Consider the following 18,820-nt stretch of genomic DNA (forward strand, 5'->3'; position numbering starts at 1 on the left):
ATTGATAAAATTTAAGGGCTTTTGTATTATTGTTCATAATAAAATTTAATTGTCAATGTTATGCTTGTGTTAGTAAATATAATTCTATATATAAATCAAAATAAATGTTATTATTTTCTGTCCACCTACTTTTGGACCACCCTGTGTATATATATATATATATATATATATATATACATATATTGTTGTGGAATACCTATACTAACTATAAACAAGCAAATCTCTCCCTGACTCAGCAGCAGCTCTCCATACTCTGCCTGTTTCCAGGGTAGACTGTGACGAGCATAGCGGCGCCAGGACTTATATAGACCCGATGACGCTGTGCGGCCAGCCAATCACTGTAATGCCCACAACCAACATGGCTGCGGCATTACAGTGACTGGCTGGCAATCCCTGCATGTTCATTGGCTCTCTAAACAGCGCCAAACATGCAGGGAGCGGACCCGAGTTCCCGCCCAAGCAACCCGGAAATACTCGCCGAGCTTGTCGAGCACCGTGTAGTGGCGAGCACATTCGCTCATCACTAATGTCTGACCATTGTAAGGGCAACACAGTTATAGGCATGTACGCTATCATCATGCACCAAGGTAAAAAACAAACAACACATTGTAGAACAATGTGGCAATCATTACAAACAAGCCACTAAAGATATAGATGTCACAAGCTTAGTGAACCTGAAAGTCATCCATATTGAAAGTCAACACTGTGCATCGTCTACTTCACCCTCCAACGCACATTTCGTCCACACTTCTACTTGCAACCAGAGGTGTCAGGGATGCTAAACATTTTGATCATACTATCTGCAAATTGCTGTGTGTAAATGTAAGCGCTTAATGATTATCTCGACTTTGGTGCCTGTCCCTGTATCATGAGTCTATTATTAAAAATTCGCTGCAACATTAAGAAATTGCAAACACTTAGTTCCAATTTCTTTCAAAACCAGTAAGGAGTAGACTCATATGCAGCCATACTTGCAAGTCCATTGGTATGTATATACTGTACTCTATACTGCGGCTAACTGTATACACTGTATGCTTAGTTTATTTTTTTGACATAGGAATAATACTTTTATATTTTCTGCTTTTCTGTTTACATCTAGCATTAAATTAAAACAAATGATGTTGGATTTCTTTCAGTTTTGAAGAAAGGATGAAGAGGGTGTTTGTTCCCCATCAAAAAAAAATCATAGAATATTTTATGAATGAAAGAACCTGGGGTCACCCCATATTAGTAACTTTCTTCTTGTCACTAGCCAATGCAGTTCAGCATAGATACTCTCAACATAAACAGAACAGGAAGATACAGATGTTTCTATATCAACATATCGCCTCCTACTGGACACAGACAGAAAAAGTAACACAGTTATTTTATTTAGTGATAGCTGTTTTTAGGTACATTTTTAAGAATATACAGTATATGTATATATATATATACAGCTCTGACAAAAATTAAGAGATCACTGCAAAATTTTCATTTTCTCTGATTTTTCTCTTTATAGGTATATTTTTGAGTAAAATGTACATTTTTGTTTTATTCTATAAACTACTGATAACATGTCTCTGAAATTTAGAAATTTAGTTGCAGCAAATAAGAAATCGTCAAAATAATAAAAAAGAAACAGTGCTTTCAGACCTCAAATAATGCAAAGAAAACAAGTTCTTATTCATTTAGAAACAACAATACTCATGTTTTAACTGAGGAAGAGTTCAGAACTCAATATTTGGTGGAATAACCATGATTTTTAATCACAGCTTTCATGCGTCTTGGCATGCTTTCCACCAGTCTTTCACACTGCTTTTGGGTGACCTTATGCCACTCCTGGCACAAAAATGTATACAGTTCTTTGTTTGATGGCTTGTGACTATCCATCTTCCTTTTGATTACATTCCAGAGGTTTTCAATGGGGTTCAGGTATGGAGATTGGGCTGGCCATGACAGGGTTTTGATGTGGTGCTCCTTCATCCACACATTGATTGACCTAGCTGTGTGGCATGGGGCATTGTCCTGCTGGAAAAACCAGTCCTCAGAGTTGGGGAACATTACCTGAGCAGAAGGAAGCACATTTTTTTCAAGGATAACCTTGAATGCGGCTTGATTCACACGTCCTTCGCAAAGATTAACCTGCCCAATTCCATCCTTGCTGAAGCATCCTCACATCATCACTGATCCTCCACCAAATTTCACAGTGGGTGCAAGACAATGTGGCTTGTATGCCTCTCCAGGTCTCCGTCTAACCATTAGACGACCAGGTGTTGGGCAAAGCTGAAAATTAAACTCATCAGAGAAGATTACCTTACTCCAATCCTCTATGGTCTAATCCTTATGGTCTTTGGCAAACTTCAGCCTGGCTCTCCTTTGCTTCTGCCTCTAGGAGCCTGTTATGAACTGTTCTTGCCGTGCACTTCACCCCAGCTGCCATTTGCCATTCGTTTTGTAGGTCACTTGATGTCATCCTGCGGTTGCTGAGTGACATTCGAATAAGATGACGGTCATCCCGGTCAGTGGAGAGTCACTTTCGCCCTCTGCCAGTCTGTAGCTTTAACAGGCAAAACCCCCAAAATGGCATTATATTCCTATCTAGACACTCATATGGAAGGTGCCAAACAAGTGCCCTCCGTCAAACTCCATATAAGGCTTAAGGAAATCCAAAGAGAACCATGGAGCGTTACTTACTATTAATAAAAACAGTTTTTATTTCACAAAGTTAAAATTACAAATCCCACAATATACAAAAAAAGAGAAGGAGACAGACAATAAAAAAAGTGCATAGCTTAAGGTTTCCATAATTTCACACAACAGGAAAGTCCTATATAAGTACAAGGACACATATTGAGCAATTTTCATTTTATAAGTGCAATAAGGCTGCGTGCCCACGATGCATTTTTCATGCTTTTCCGCTGCGGAATTTCCGCAGCGTAAACGCATCAAAAACGCTTGGTAATCCGCACCCCATGGTCCCCAATGGCATTCCGCAATGTCAATGCACATGCTGCGGATTTTTCCTCAGCGTTTCTGCAGCGCTCATAAATCCGCAGCATGTTCATTAATTTTGCGGAAGCGCAGCGGAATTGCCGCCATTGACTTGCATTGAGACGCGTACATTTGTACACGCGGATTATATGCGTTTCAATGTGCGGATGGTACCCAGTTCTGGAGGAGAGAAGACTCTCATCCAGACCTGGGTACCATTGTACCTGTAAAAAAAAGAATAAAATAATAAATAAAGTTTATATTCACCTGTCCGGCGGCCCCTGCAGCGCTTCTTCTTCCAGGACCTGAGATGACGTCGCGGTCATGTGACCGCAGGCTGTCTCGTGAGAGCTCGGCAACCAGGAAGAAGCCAGGACGAGCGCGACAGCACACGCGGCGGGGGATCGGAGGTAAGTATAGCTTTATTTTTTTATTTTTACGGTCACACTATATAAATCCATGCCTTTTGCATGGATTTATACAGTGTGACCTAGCTGTCAAGCACTTTCCAAGTGATGCTATCGCCTGGAAAGTGCTTGTCAGTCCGCATGCGGAAACACATGCTTTAACGCATGTGGATACGCATGTGAATCCGCATGTATTCCGCATGTATTCTGCAGGAAAAACGCATGCACAATCCGCATGCGTTTTTTCTGCCAGGGAGATGCAGAAATGCTGCAGAAATTTTCTGCTTCATTTCTGCATCGTGGGCACATAGCCTAAGACTGTGTGATCAGGGCTGAGCCCCTGCTGTGTGTTGCACAGGCGATCAGACGATTGCAGCTTCTAGTCTCCCATGGAGACTATTGAAGCAGTTAAAAAGTAAAAGAAAATGTTTCTAAAAATATGAAAAAAAATAAAAAAATATAAAAGTTTAAATCACCCCCCTTAAATACACATATTTGGCATCTCCATGTTCAGAATCGCCTGATCTATCAATATATAAAAATAATTAATCCGATGGGTAAAAGGCGTAATGAGAAAAAAAATCAAAATGCCAGAATTACGTTTTTTTTGTCGCCGTAACATTGCAATATAATGCACTAACAGGCGATCAAAAGATTGCATCTACCCCAAAATGGTATCAATAAAAATGTCAGCTCGACGCGCAAAAAATAAGCCCTCACCTGGCCCCAGATACCGAAAAATGGAGACTCTACGGGTCTTGGAAAATGGCGACTTTTTTTTTTGCAAACTTCGGATTTTTTTTGACCACTTAAATAAATAAGAACCTATATATGTTTGGTATCTACGGACTTGAAATGACCTGGAGAATCATAATGGCAGTTTTAGCATTTAGTGAACATGGTAAAAAAAAAAATTGTGGAATTGCATTTTTTTTTGCAATTTCACCGTACTTTGAATTTTTTCCTGTTTTCCAGTACACGATATGGTAAAACTAATGGTGTCGTTCAAAAGTCCAACTCGTCCTGCAACAAAACAAGCTCTCATATGGCTATATTGAACAAAAATAAAAAAAAAGTTATGGCTTTGGGAAGACAGGGAGCAAAAAACAAAAACGGAAAAACCCAAGGTCGCGAAGGGGTTAAAAATCATGGAGGTCATGCAAAATACTAGATGTAGTTGTTTTTGATGTGGGGTGTATTCATTTTTGCATCAACTAATTTGAGTAAAACAAATATATTGTAATGGAAGTTACATTATTAACCTTACTTTCATTTAAAATGTCCTATGGATACATAAGGCGTATGTGCCTTATACATATACAAAACGTGTTTCAAAAATGTGATGTCTCCAGTGGCTTAATATACTAAGATATTAGTATTGTGAATTTCAGAAAGGTGAAACTGGTGAATACGGTGACAGCGGACCAGAAGGCAAGAAAGGTGAAGCAGGAATACAAGGACTAACAGGGCCTCGTGGTTTTCCAGGTGAAGTGGGCCCTCAGGGACGATCTGGAATACCTGGTATTCCGGGAAAACCGGTAAGTAAAACCAATTTTAGTCATCAAGTATTTATTCCAAATTTAAAATTGTTGGAAAGAAGGAATAAAAATTGTTATTGTATATTATTATCAGATATTTATTACCATTGGTATCCTATTCTGTAATTAGTACTTTGGGTAGTGTTACTCTAAGATACTCTAATGCTTTTAAAGCAACATGAATACTGCTCCAGAATAAAGGGCCTGTCACCACATAAAGTGCTCTTATTTTATTTATGGCTTTCTTGACATCTACTTCTGGGGGTTCCCTTTAAGTTTCCATCATGCTTTATGGTATTTTTTATTTTCTACAGCTCTGTTAGTGATGTGATGGGATTAAACATCATAAACATAAGCCATGTCTTTCTTTGCTATAGGGAAAATCAATGACTGATGACCAGGTCATTAAATTGTGCAGTAATTTATTGCGTGGTAAGTCCAGATTTTAGATTTTGTAAACTCATTACAGGTCATATAACTCCTGTTAAGGCCAGGATGAAATATACAATGATCACAGCTATTGTAATGATTTTTTTTTTTTAAGATTCGCATAGAGTTAGCTTCTTCAGCCACCTGTATTTTCTCCAACCGCGTAGATACACAAAAATCAACAATGGCTTTAAACATGGAATAAATTAAGGGCTATATTTATTATTCACTAATGCTTGCCTTAGGAAAAATGAATGGTACCAATACTAAAAAACACAGAATATGTCTTGTATTTATAATACAGATATAGAACAGCCAACTGGTAAGCTTTATTAGAGTACAGTATGTGCACACAATGTCTTTTTCAGGTGGATTCTGCCTGGAAAAAATGAATATAGTGCATGTTCCATATTTTTCTTCTTCTGTTAACTGCTTCAGGGTTGCAAAACCGTTAAAGTGGTTAAAAGAAAATGTTCGTTCTGCCGGCGGTTTTTACAAGGAAGCTGTTCTCTCTAGTTATAGTTTAGATCAGTGGTCCCCAACCTTTTTGACCTTAAGAGCCACATTCAGTTCTGAGAGAGGGTTGCGAGCAGGGGTGGATTAAGAGTAGCAAGGGCCCCGGGCAGTTTAGAAGGCGCGGGCCCCCCACCCCACACATACACACCTGATGTATCACGTGATATGTCACATGATCCCCTGTGATAGATCATGTGATAGGTCACATGAAATTAATTTGGCACAATATTAACTAGAATAATTTTTTTTAGGCTATGTGCCCACTACGCGTTTTTTAAGCGTTTCCGCAGCGGCAATTCCGCTGCAGAAACGCTTAAAAAACGCTTGGTAGAAGGTCTGCCATGTTCCCCAATGATAATCCGCATGTGCTTTGCACATGCTGCGGAAATTTCCGCTGCGGATTATCATTGCGGAAAAATCCGCAGCACTAGCAATTATTTTGTGGAAGCGTGGCGCTTTCGCCGCCATTGACTTGCATTGGAACGCATGGAATCCGCATCACTGCATCTGTACATGCAGAATCCATGTGTTTCAATGTGCGGATGGTACCCGGGTTTGGAGAAGAGGAGACTCTCCTCCGGACCCGGGTACCATAGAACCTGTAAAAAAAAGAATAAAATAAAAAATAAATATTATACTTACCTTCTGATGGCCCCCGGTGTCTTTATCCGATGCGTCCTGGCTTGCCGGCAGCTCGCGATGGTCTGAAAAGGACCTGCCGTGACGTCATTTAGTCATGTGACGGGTCACGCGACCGCTGACGTCGGCAGGCCATCAGAAGGTAAGTATATATTTATTTTTTACCATTCTTTTACGGTCACACTATATAAATCCATGCCGGTTGCATGGATTTATATAGTGTGACCAAGTTGTCAAGCACTTTCCAAGTGATGCTAAAATCGCTTGGAAAGCGCTTGTCAACCCGCATGCGGAAATGCATGTGAAGAACGCTTCACATCCGCATGTCCCTGGCAGGAAAAACGCATGTACAATCCGCATGTACAATCCGCATGTACAATCCGCATGCGTTTTTTCTGCCAGGGAGATGCAGAAACGCTCCAAAAAAATCCGGAGCATTTCTGCATCGTGGGCACATAGCCTTACATTAATTGTATGACTCAATATTGAGCACACGTAGCCATCTATACACAGCAGGAGGCCGCACGTAGCCATCTATACACGGCAGGAGGCCGCACGTAGCCATTTATGCACGGCGGGAGGCCGCACGAAGCCATCTATACACGTCAGGAGGCCGCACGTAGCCATCTATACGACGGCAGGAGACCGCACGGCGCCATCTAGACACAGCGGGAGGCCGCACTGTGCCATCTATACACAGCAGGGAGCCCGCACGGAGCCATCTAGACACAGCGGGAGGCTGCACTGTGCCATCTATACACAGCAGGGAGCCACACAGTGCCATCTATACACAGCGGGAGGCCGCACGGCCCCCCCTCCAGAGACAGCAGGAGGCCGCACGGCGCCATCTATACTCAGCAGGAGGCCGCACGCAGTCACGCACGCAGTCACGCACACAAACATATACAGACATACACATACACGCATAAACACATTTGAAACACAAAACTACATATAAACAGACATCACACAATGATATCTGCCTGCACACACATACATACATACACACACACACACACACTCACACACACACACTCACTCTCACACATACACACTCTCACACACACACACACTCACCATCCCCCGGCTCGGCTCCAGTCCTCCTGGCTCCTGCTCCTCTCCGGTGGTAAGTAGCAGTGCAGGCCGGGCGCGCACTGCGTGACGTCACAGCTAGGAGACACGGCCGCGCACAGGGCCGTGTCTCCTAGCAGTGACGCGGCCGGGCCAGCACACAGGGAAGTTAACTGCTGCAGTGCTGGCCCGGCCGAAGAAGAAGCAGCGGCCGTGCACCGCTGCTGGGGGAGTGGTTCGGGGGCCCCCCCCGCCACTGTCTGCCGGTATGTGCCGCGGGGCCACACATATAATGAGGGCAATCCGGCCATAGCCCCCCCGGAGCCCCGGGCCCCCTGGAGACCCGAGGCCCCGGGCGGTAGCCCGGATTGCCCTCATTATAATCCACCTATGGTTGCGAGCCACATTCATCTCTGAAAGAGGGTCACGAGCCACATCCACCTCTGAGAGAGGGTCACTAGCCACATCAGCTCTGAGAGAGGGTCACGAGCCACATCCAGCTATGAGAGAGGGTCACGAGCCACATCCAGCTCTGAGAGAGGGTCACCAGCCACATTCAGCTCTGAGAGAGGCTCACCAGCCACATCCAGCTCTGAGAGAGGCTCACCAGCCACATCCAGCTCTGAGAGAGGCTCACCAGCCACATCCAGCTCTGAGAGAGGCTCACCAGCCATATCCAGCTCTCATCCCCCTCAGAGTAGAAGCAACCAGGTATAATGATAACGAAAGCTTTTCCACAGAAATCACCCCAAAGCAATATACCAAAATCCAGGGGTTCCCACAATACCCCCATTCAGTATTCTCCCATCAAGCACTCCCAGCACACTGTCGCATCCAGCTACTCACAAAATTCACCATTTTGAGATGTGCTCTTCATACCTGTTTGCTAGACCTGGAGTTAATGCACCAAGCTAGCAGACAGCCGCGAACCACAATTCATGGGACTGGGAGTCACATGTGGCTCCCAATCTACAGGTTGAGGACCTCTGGTTTAGATGATAGGAAAAAGACACTGGCAGCGAAGCGGAGCAAAACCAATAGTGAAGTCGCTTCAGGAAAAAGACTGTCTTGAAAAGCCTCAGTAGGACTGCCATTCTTAAAGACGTCATATGCACATACCCTAAAATAGGTTTTCTAAAATGTTGATATTGATGGCTTGCCCTAAAGATACACTACCAATGTGCAGATCTGACCTCAGACACTTCCACTGTTCAGCTGACTGAGTTTTGACACTACAGCAAGCACTTTATTGTTTACCAAGCACAACTCTAAATATCTATTAGTAACTACTGTGCCTGGTACTTTAAGGGTGCTTTTACACTGCGTTTCAGGACTCGCTCGGTAGCCCTGTTGGGTCATATGTCCGAACCCCCCGCAAAACAGGATTTGGATGTATGTGCTGACAGGGCCATAGACTGTAACTGTGCTGGCAGAGTGAACGTGCGCTTTGACACTCACAAGCAGTCTCCTACATCTGAGTGTCTGCCTCCAGTAGGCGCACACTCCTGAAAATGATGCACGTCAGAGCGTATGTTCCCTCTGCCAGCACCATTACAGTCGGCGCATACATCAGAATCCCGTTTTGCGGGGGGATCGGATGTATGCCCTGACGGGGTCACCGAGTGTGTCCCTAAACACAGTGTGAAAGCACCCTAACAGTGTCCCTCTCTCTAAAAGGGGTTTTTATTCAGGTAAATAGGTGTTTATCTACAGTTCTGCTCCAAACACTGTTACATCAGGCCACTGCGGATAACAGCTAATTGGTGGGGATGCCAGGTGTTGGACTCCGACCATTTTGATATCAAAGCAGTGTACAAACACTTTCAAGGGGTTGTCCAGTCCTAGAAGCAAAGTCGGCAGTCACTCTATGTGCACATACTGTCATGATTCCCCTGTATTGCCCGTGTGGGTGGTTATGTGACTGCATTTATGTGATTCGGTCATGGGCCGACTAGATTCCAGCACTTCTCTTAACTCTCTTCTATTGAGAGAAGTTGGGTGAGTCTAGAGGGCATGTGACTGAAGTAAGCAAGTCGCATACATGTGGTCACGTGCCTACTCGCATGTGTCACACAATGGAATCATGACTATGTGCGCATCACACTGTAACGATTCGGCAGTCTGCAGTCACATAGAGTGCGTGTAGACTAAACTGCAGACAGCTGCAATACTAGTTACTGCCACTATAAAATGTATAAGACTGGGTCTACACGGCGACTTTGGCCACGACACAGGTTGTGCGGCTAAAGTTTGCTTTGTCGCTTCTACATTGAAGCAATACTAGTGAAAGGGGTTGCATTATGAAGCCAAGGGTACTGTGACATGCAAGTTGCAAAAAGTCCATTCATGTGAGATTTTTGCAGTACCCTTGTATTGTGCTGTGATGTAGCAGTGACACCTAGTGAACTTTTGCTGTGTGACAAGTGTTGAAGCCTAATCACCATGTAGCCCCAGCCTACAGGGATGTGATGCTTGATATATCATCACAGCTCCTTCAATCTTCATGAGATTGTTTTCTATGCAGACTGCATTTTTTTCCTTTTATGTATTTTTTTTCATGCGCTATACACTCACTTTCTAGAACAGCTACCCTCCCTGATTCATAATATTAGCCCAAGATGTCAGCCTTGTGAAGGAAAGGCAGGAATGCCGGGGATGCCAGGTCTCCAAGGAAAAGCTGGTGATAGAGGACCACCTGGATACCCAGGCAGAGGAGGGAGATCTGGCTATCCGGGAATTCAAGGAGTACCAGGACCTCAAGGAATTAAAGGTAACAGCATAAAAGATTTAGTCTAAGTTATATAGCAGCATGATTTAATTTTTATAATATTTTGTGAACATTTTTGAAACAGTATATATTCACTTATGTTTTTATAAAATAGTTGTCTAGTTTATTATGTCTTAAAAATGTATATATCTGCTCATTGCAGGCGATAAGGGAACAAGAGGAGATAAAGGTTCTAAAGGAGAACGTTGCATAGGAGAGCAAGGCCCACCAGGAACTCCAGGTATAACGTGAATTATACATGCTCCAATGTACTGGGTATAAAACCACAGTAATGTAACATTAAATTTATTACTGTCAACAGAAATATTTATTATTGTGATTACTAGTTATTGATGGTAAATGTAGACTGGAAGGGAAGAGAAAGGTATCTCCACCTAGATAAAGCCATGCCTTTTTATTAAATGACAAATCTCCATTTTTACCTGTAAGGCCTGGAATAAGATGTCATAAAAGTAAGTTAGGCTGGGGTTTAATCTGTCTGTCAAGAATCATGGTCTCTAAACTTAACAAGAGTTGTTCTCTTTCTAAAAATGTTGGGAGTTATAAAAAAAAACTACTATTACTTACCCGGTCCAGAGCCTGCTCTTTGTCGCTGCCCCGGTGTCTTTTCTTGACAGTGCTGCAGGTAGTCACAGAGCTCACTGATTGGCTGCAACATGTCAATATGACATCAGAACTGCAGACAACAGCAGACCTCAGGGCAGCTTCGGAGAGCCAGCACTGTATAAGGTGCCCAGGGTGGTAGCCATGGGTGAGCTGCTGCGTCTCCATGCTCTGGCATCCTACAAACAGTTTCCCAGTCCATTAATGTTGTGCTATATACAGAGTATTGCACTCACTTGCAGGCTGGAGTCCTCCACTGCATCCATATCCTTAGGTCTAAAATCAGCCGCACACACATCAGGGGACACCCGGTTCATTATAACAAGTTCAGCTTTACTGGACAGTTCAAGCACATCAGACTTTAACACGCATTATCGGGCACAGCACCCTCCAGTTCCAGTTTCATCAACACAGCACATTTCAAGCTCCTGCTCACATTCAGTTCGGACTATCCCTACGCTTGATTCTCCTTTCAGCCCCAGGGATTTCCCACCTGGCACCACAGAACTCCCAAGATCTGCTACATTTCCCTTACACATTTCCCCATCCGACTTCCTCTGTATGGAAGGGAATAAGGCACACTTCCCAGTGCCTAGTTCGGGCATAGGCCCCGGACTTTACAGGAATGTCCGCAGGAAATCTGGTATGACTGCTCACCGGCATGGTTTTCCTTCCCTCTACATGCTCACTGCTCTAGCCCCACGGCGTGGTCCACTTATGCCGAGATGTCTCCTGTTTGTGCAAGCCACACTTCCTAGCAGCTCGCCTAGTGTGCGCACAGGACCACTTCCCCATTCTTAAAGGGGAAGTGCGCGCATATAGCAAAATTCCCCCAGTGAATAGCCAGGAAGCATTTAGTATAATGAGTTCACCTTCTGGGTGGCTCTCAGAGTCTCAAGAGTCATCCTGTATAACACCCTTAGGGAGTCGCTGAAGTAATATCTTTCATTAGTATGTAGTCTCCCCTACTAGTGAGTTGTTAGGTCCACTGATCCTGGTGTGGCCAACTCCTGAACCCGAATCCCTGGTCCTGGTGTGGACTGTCCTGTTCCTGAAGTCCCCTGGTGTGGCCAGTCCTTTTCCCAAAGTCCCCTGGTCAGGGTGTGACCAGGGTGTGTCACAAGCTGGAAGCACTGCAGCACTGCCTCGGCCAAGCAGCAACAGGCTGCGCTGAAGCTAATATGCTTAGGTGACAAACCGCACAATGCTGAAGAGTTGTGGACAGCTCTGAAAGAGCAGGCAGATCTGTGGCTCACACCGCTGAACCTACAGCCAGACGTGGTCGTGTGTGACAATGGCCGGAACCTGGTGGCGGCTCTGAGGCGAGGCAAGCTCACACACGTACCATGCCTGGCCCATGTGCTTAACCTCGTGGTTCAGCAGTTTCTCAAATCCTACCCGGAGCGGCAGGATCTGCTTGTTAAAGTACGCCGCCTGTGTGCCCATTTTAGAAAGTCACCTACAGCTTCCGCTGCCCTTGCTGTGTTTCAGCAGCATTTGCAGCTTCTGGCTCACAGACCAGTGTGTGATGTCCCCACGCGTTGGAACTCTACACTGCAGATGTTGGGAAGGATTTGTGAGCAGAAGTGGGCAGTTGTTGAGTACCAGCATCAACAAGGCTGTCGGTATTCAGTTCAGACTCCACACATAAGACCTCAGGAGTGGACATGGATGTCAGACATATGTACCATCCTCCAAAACTTTGAGGACTCCACCAAGATGGTGAGCGGCGATGACGCCTTAATTAGCGTCACAGTCCCGCTTCTCTGTCTTCTTAAATGCTCTCTGCTCACAATCAAAGAGGATGCATTGCAGGCGGAGCACGATGAGATGGAGCAAGGAACCATACAGGTTGATTACACACAGCCCAGCCTCATCTCATCCCAACGTGGATTGGGTGACAATGAGGAAGAGGAGGAGGAGAAGGAAGGACAGGAGCTAGTTTCATGCGCTATAGACGGTACTACCTGCACAGTTGTCATACCATCAGTTCAGCGTGGATGGCCTGAGGACAGAGAGGAGGAGGAGGAGAGCATGGTCAGTTATCCTCTTGGTGAGGACACGGAAGTCTTGCCTGTTAGTAGTCTGGCATGCATGGCTGAGTTTATGTTACGCTGCCTTTCCCATGACCCTCGCGTTCTCAAAATTTTGGGTGACAGTCATTACTGGTTAGTGACACTTCTAGACCCACGCTACAAGAAGAACTTTATATCTCTTATTCGTGAGGCGGACAGGTCTATAAAAATGGGGCTGTACCAGAAGGCCCTTGTTGCGGAACTATTAAAAAAATTCCCATCTGAAAACGCATAGGGCACACTTCATTGGACAACCAAGGAGTACAGGCGAGTGAGACACAACTTCAATCCAGCAGAGGCAGATGAACACTGTCAAAGTTCTGGGAGAGTTTTCTCAGCCCCTCCCATCGCACAGGCCCTGAGGCGCGGGGTACGCTCACAAGGAGTGCAAAGTTTGGGAAGATGCTGAGGGAGTATCTTGCCAACCGTACCAACATCCTCCATGATTCCTCTGCGCCATATAATTATTGGGTATCCAATAAGAGAACTAGCTCTCTATGCCTTGGAGGTCCTGGCCTGCCCTGCCACCAGCGTTTTATCAGAGCGGGTTTTTAGTGCCGCTGGTGGAATTATAACTGATAAGCGCATCCGCCTGTCAACTGAAAATGCTGACAGGCTGACTCTTATAAAAATGAACAAGGGCTGGATTGGGCCAGACTTCTCAACACCACCGAATGATAGCAGCGTAAAATAAACTCCAATCCAGTGTCTTTTCTTGGGAGGTGTATTCCCATGCACCTTTTCACACCCAGACATGGGTATATTCTTCCTGATTTTGGCTATTTGCTCTTGTCCTCCTCCTTCTCCTCATCCTCCACCACCATATCACCAGGGTGACCGTGGTCCGTGATGCAACACCCACATCATTTTTTTAAAGGGTGTTTATGATGCCCGTAAAAAAATATATATATATACATTATGTTCATGTATACTCCCCAGGGGTAAATGTTTGTCAGCCCATACACTTAGTGCATGGGCATTACAAGTATAGGACGCCCGCTCCTTTCTAATGGGAACATTTTTTATGAGGCCCTCCTCCACGTCTCTTCCAAGGGGCATTGGGGTGCCTCCCAATTTTTGGCAGCCCTTGCATTCACTGCATAGGCCAACACTTCGGGAGACCCACTTCCTAATAATGGGAATATTTTTTTATGAGGCCCTCTACGTCTCTTCCAAGGGGCATTGGAGTGCCTCCAAATTTTTGGCAACCCTTGCATTCACTGCATAGGCAAACACAATGGGAGACCCACTTCCTAATAATGGGAACATTGTTTTCAGGAGGTACTCTGACCTCCACGTCTCTTCAAAGGGGCATTGGAGTGCCTCCAAATTTTTGGCAACCCTTGCATTCACTGCATAGGCAAACACAATGGGAGACCTACTTCCTAATAATGGGAATATTGTTTTCAGGAGGCCCTCCTCTAAGTCTCTTCAAAGGGGTATTGGGGTGCATCCAAATTTTCAAAGTGGTATTGCGGTGCGTCCAAATTTTGGGCAGCCCTGGCACTCACTGCATACGCAATAACTGTATAGGAGACCCATTCTTTAGTAATGGGAACAATAAAACATAGCCGACTGATGGCTCTCTAAGAATAGTGAGGGCCGACTGCTGGCCCTTTAAGAATAGTAAAGGCTGCCTGATGGCCCTATAAAAATAGGCTTTGTGACTCTCAGAGTCCCTCCTTCATAAATGAAACACGATGTGTCTGATGATATCTCACACACCACATGACCAGATAAGGTTGTAAAATGTTAAAATGACATTTCCTGGTGAATGCATTTGTCAGGGTTGAAAGCAATGCAAAAGTGAAAAAAACGCATCAAAAACGCTACGTGTGAATATAGCCCAAGGTGTGGAGGAGCATTTTTGTTTTTGGTTATTTATTTTGCTTTATATACAAGTCATTACCCTGGAATGATGTTCCTTAACATATTTCCCGGGAAAATCCATTTTGGTATGTTTTATTGTGAGTAATACCTCTGACAACATTGTTGACAGAAGTGACCTGGGAGTCAGAAATGCTTCCAGGGGTCTTCCCCATGCTGTCCCCATGTCATTTGAGCACTGTTCCCATCGATTTGGGCAATTTTTAGGCCCTCTGCAGACCGCCGGGGGGAATCGCCTGAAAAATGCTCGAGTTTCCCATAGACTTACATTGGGCTTGTTGCTCGGGTCGAGCACCCGAGTATTCCAATGTGCTCGACCCGAGCATCGAGCACCTGGGCATTTTAGTGCTCGCCCATCACTACACTCTATGCATTTTACATTATACCATAAAAACACAATACAACTGCATATTTATTTTCACACTACAATTGTAGTCTTCAGGAGAAGGTATATGAAAGTCCCTGTCACACCCTAACAACTGGACCTGGGGAAGATAAGTAATACTAAGTTTGTTTTTATAACCACTTCAGCTTGTACCCAACCCTTTTAAATTCTAGGCCAGAGATCAGAAGGCACATTCGCTGTTCTCAGATTTAAACTCCCTATTTCTTCTTCTGTCTTTTGGATGGGTCATATAAGTAAAAAGAGCATTGTTGAAGATACAAGTTGGTTTAGTAATAGGGGTAATTTTTTGTTGCAAACTACGTAAAGAACAATCTACTATGCTCAGATAGTGTGAATGTTTATGAAAAATATATATTCAAATATTAATATTAAAAGTAAGTAAATTGTATTGGCACATGGCAGGATTACCTGGAATTAATGGAAGTAACGGAGAAGCGCTGGTTGGGCCTCCAGGAAATCCTGGAAAAAATGGAGTACCTGGAACTCCTGGAAAGCGTGGTTATCCTGGGACGGCTGGAGTTTGTGACATGTCTGTATGTCTTTCTGCATATGGTGTTAGAGATGACCCTTTCAGAAAAGGGCCAAATTTCTGAATCTGGAAAAGACTGATCAATTTGAAGACTTCATCCTGCATATTATCTCAGGAAATGGAACTATTTGGCATGTTACTATGTACAGCAAAGGGTTTGTACAGGACAAATGATAAAGAGTACATCTTGCACTGATGTCTTGCATTTTGTTTCTAAATGGACAGCTATCATCAAAAATACTTTCTTTCCAGTGTAAGACAGACTGCAGTATTGTAATACTCTTATTAAAGCACTTGTCCTATTTTCATTATCATTTAAGAATGTCTGACATGCCTTGGATACATTGGATTAGAGCTGTGAAAGTTATGTCTGTTACTTTGGATGAGTTACGTTATTTACAATGTTTGTTTTTTCTAAATGTGATCTTCTATAGTACATTAAAGGGGTGTTCTTAAATTACTTTAATTATGAAAATAAGCAAGTTTGCAATTCACTTGCTATTTCTACATGCTGTCATTCTCCTGCTATAAGAGCTTTTATCTTTTATAGTGTATAGTTGATTTCCATGGAGTCTGGCTGAAAGAGCCTGGCTAAGAGTGCACAGTAGTTACATTCCAGGAGAAGGGTTAACTCTTAACATCCTAGTCAGCTCTCTACAGCCCATTGATTTATATAAAGGAGTTAATTGCTCACCTCCCTCCCCCTCCTTCTCATCCACTGAAGAGATACAGTTATAAATAACCAGCCCCACAGCTTGTCTCCTAATCATGGTTCTCTTTTCTCCCCGTCCTGGAGCTGTGTGCTAGTTCAAATACCTTGTGTTGTAGCAGAACTTGTACTAGGCTTTATAGTTCTACAAATACTACAGTTCTATTCACCAGAGCTGTCACTCAAAGAGGAGAGCCCGCCCTGCTAGAAACCAGAAAGTAAGGAAACTAAGGAGATTACATTGACCTGTATTGTTCAACATCTTTATCAATGATTTAGATGAAGGAATTGAGGGTAAACTGATTAAATTTGCTGATGACACAAAGCTAGGAGGGATAGCTAATACTAGAGAAGAGAGAGAGAGGATTCAAAAAGACCTAAATAAACTGGAGCAGTGGGCAGCAACCAACAGAATGGTTTTTAACAGGGAAAAATGCAAAGTACTACATCTGGGCAATAAAAATGAAAAAAGCATATACAGAATGGGAGGAATAGAGCTAAGCCACAGTACATGTGAAAAAGACTTAGGTATACTAATAGATCATAGACTGAACATGAGTCAACAGTGTGATGCAGCAGCAAAAAAGGCAAATACAATTCTGGGATGTATTAACAGAAGCATACAGTCTAGATCACGTGAAGTCATTATCGGTCTTTACTCCTCTTTGGTCAGACCTCATCTGGAATACTGTGTACAGTTTTGGGCACCACATTTTAAAAAAGACATAGACAAATTGGAGCAAGTTCAGAGAAGAGCGACCAGAATGGTGACTGGTCTGCAAACCATGTCCTATGAGGAACGGTTGCAGGATTTGGGAATGTTTAGCTTGCAAAAAAGAAGACTGAGAGGAGACTTAATAGCTGTCTACAAATATGTCAAGGGCTGTCACATTGTAGAAGGATCATCTTTATTCTCATTTGCACAAGGAAAGACTAGAAGCAATGGGATGAAACTAAATGGGAGGAGACACAGATTAGATATTAGAAAAAACTTTTTGACAGTTAGGGTGATTAATGAGTGGAACAGGCTGCCACGAGAGGTGGTGAGTTCCCCTTCAATGGACGTCTTCAAACAGAGGCTGGACAGACATCTGTCTGAGATGATCTAGTGAATCCTGCTTTGAGCAGGGGGTTGGACCAGATGACCCAGGAGGTCCCTTCCAACTCTACCATTCTATGATTCTATGATTCTATGATTCTATGATCTGAACGGCTCAAGAGACAACTTGAGAATACCACTTTAATTGATGAAATTGTGTGCCTTAGAAAAACTGTTTTAAAATGTTCTTTTAGGATGCTGTGAGTTAGAAGAGTATATCCATACTACAAAGGTAGTCGTTACTCTGGGGGACTTAACATACTTCTGCATTACACGAGGCTTCCATCTACTGTATACAGCTTTGTTCTTGTAAGCAATTACTCCTTTTATCACTGATTGTTGTACAATCACAGCAGTGAAGAAATAATATTCAGTCTCCCCTTTTCTTTGCAGATCCATTGCACAACTGATTCAAAAGGTGGGAACCTATTCAGTTACAATGGGGTCTACCACAATTCTGTTGTGGTCTAATACAGCCTAATAAATAAAAGGCTTTGACACTTTAAAAGGGATCTGTCACTAGCTTTTTGCTATGTAATTTGAGAGCAGCATGATGTAGGGGCTGAGACCTTGACTCCAGTGATGTGTCACTTGCTGGTCTGCATGCTGTCATTTTGATAAAATCAGTGTTTTATCTGCTGCAGATCTATTTGTTCTCTGAATGCTGAACTCTGCATAACCCCGCCCACTCCACTGATTGGCAGCTTTTTCTGTACACTGTGCATTGACAGAAAGCTGTTAATCAGTGGTGCGGTTATACAGAGCAGTTGACTAGGAGGCAAGAGACACTTAGTCCTGTAGTGATAACCTCCTGCTGATAAAACACTGATTTTATTGAAACAGCAACAAACAGCCTAATAAGTGACACATCACTGGAATCAAGGTCTAAACCCCTATATTATGCTGCTATCAAATTACATGCTAAAAAATGTGCTGGTAGATTCCCTTTAAAGCCTTCAAGAATAGTTATAGCATATCGACAGGCACAGGCAGAAAACCCAATGGCTTTCTGCCTGTGGCTTACTTAACTGCTCTAATATCAGTTTGGCCGTGTCCACAAATACCTACTTAACAAAAAACAATGTTAGAATTTTTTTTATTATGAGATAGCAGTTACTTACCTAATTCTGTATGCAGTTTTGAAGATTTGGGAT

At 43.6% G+C, this 18,820-nt stretch overlaps 1 protein-coding gene across 1 annotated transcript in view; it reads left to right on the plus strand.

Moving 5' to 3' along the window:
* The window catches only part of LOC141265547 (uncharacterized), a 160,663-nt gene extending 142,103 nt beyond the window's left edge, over positions 1–18,560 (plus strand). Inside the window, exons 26-30 of the mRNA XM_073678741.1 lie at positions 4,769–4,915; positions 5,293–5,347; positions 10,152–10,340; positions 10,501–10,578; positions 15,732–18,560. Coding sequence (XP_073534842.1) covers positions 4,769–4,915; positions 5,293–5,347; positions 10,152–10,340; positions 10,501–10,578; positions 15,732–15,922 — 660 coding nt within the window. The 3' untranslated portion in view covers positions 15,923–18,560. The remainder of the gene's footprint in view (positions 1–4,768; positions 4,916–5,292; positions 5,348–10,151; positions 10,341–10,500; positions 10,579–15,731) is intronic.
* Positions 18,561–18,820: the final 260 nt, after the last annotated feature.

The sequence above is a fragment of the Phyllobates terribilis genome, unplaced genomic scaffold, assembly GCF_046119375.1.
Source record: "Phyllobates terribilis strain yellow unplaced genomic scaffold, ASM4611937v1 Scaffold_4__5_contigs__length_816908805, whole genome shotgun sequence".
Taxonomy (NCBI): domain Eukaryota; kingdom Metazoa; phylum Chordata; class Amphibia; order Anura; family Dendrobatidae; genus Phyllobates; species Phyllobates terribilis.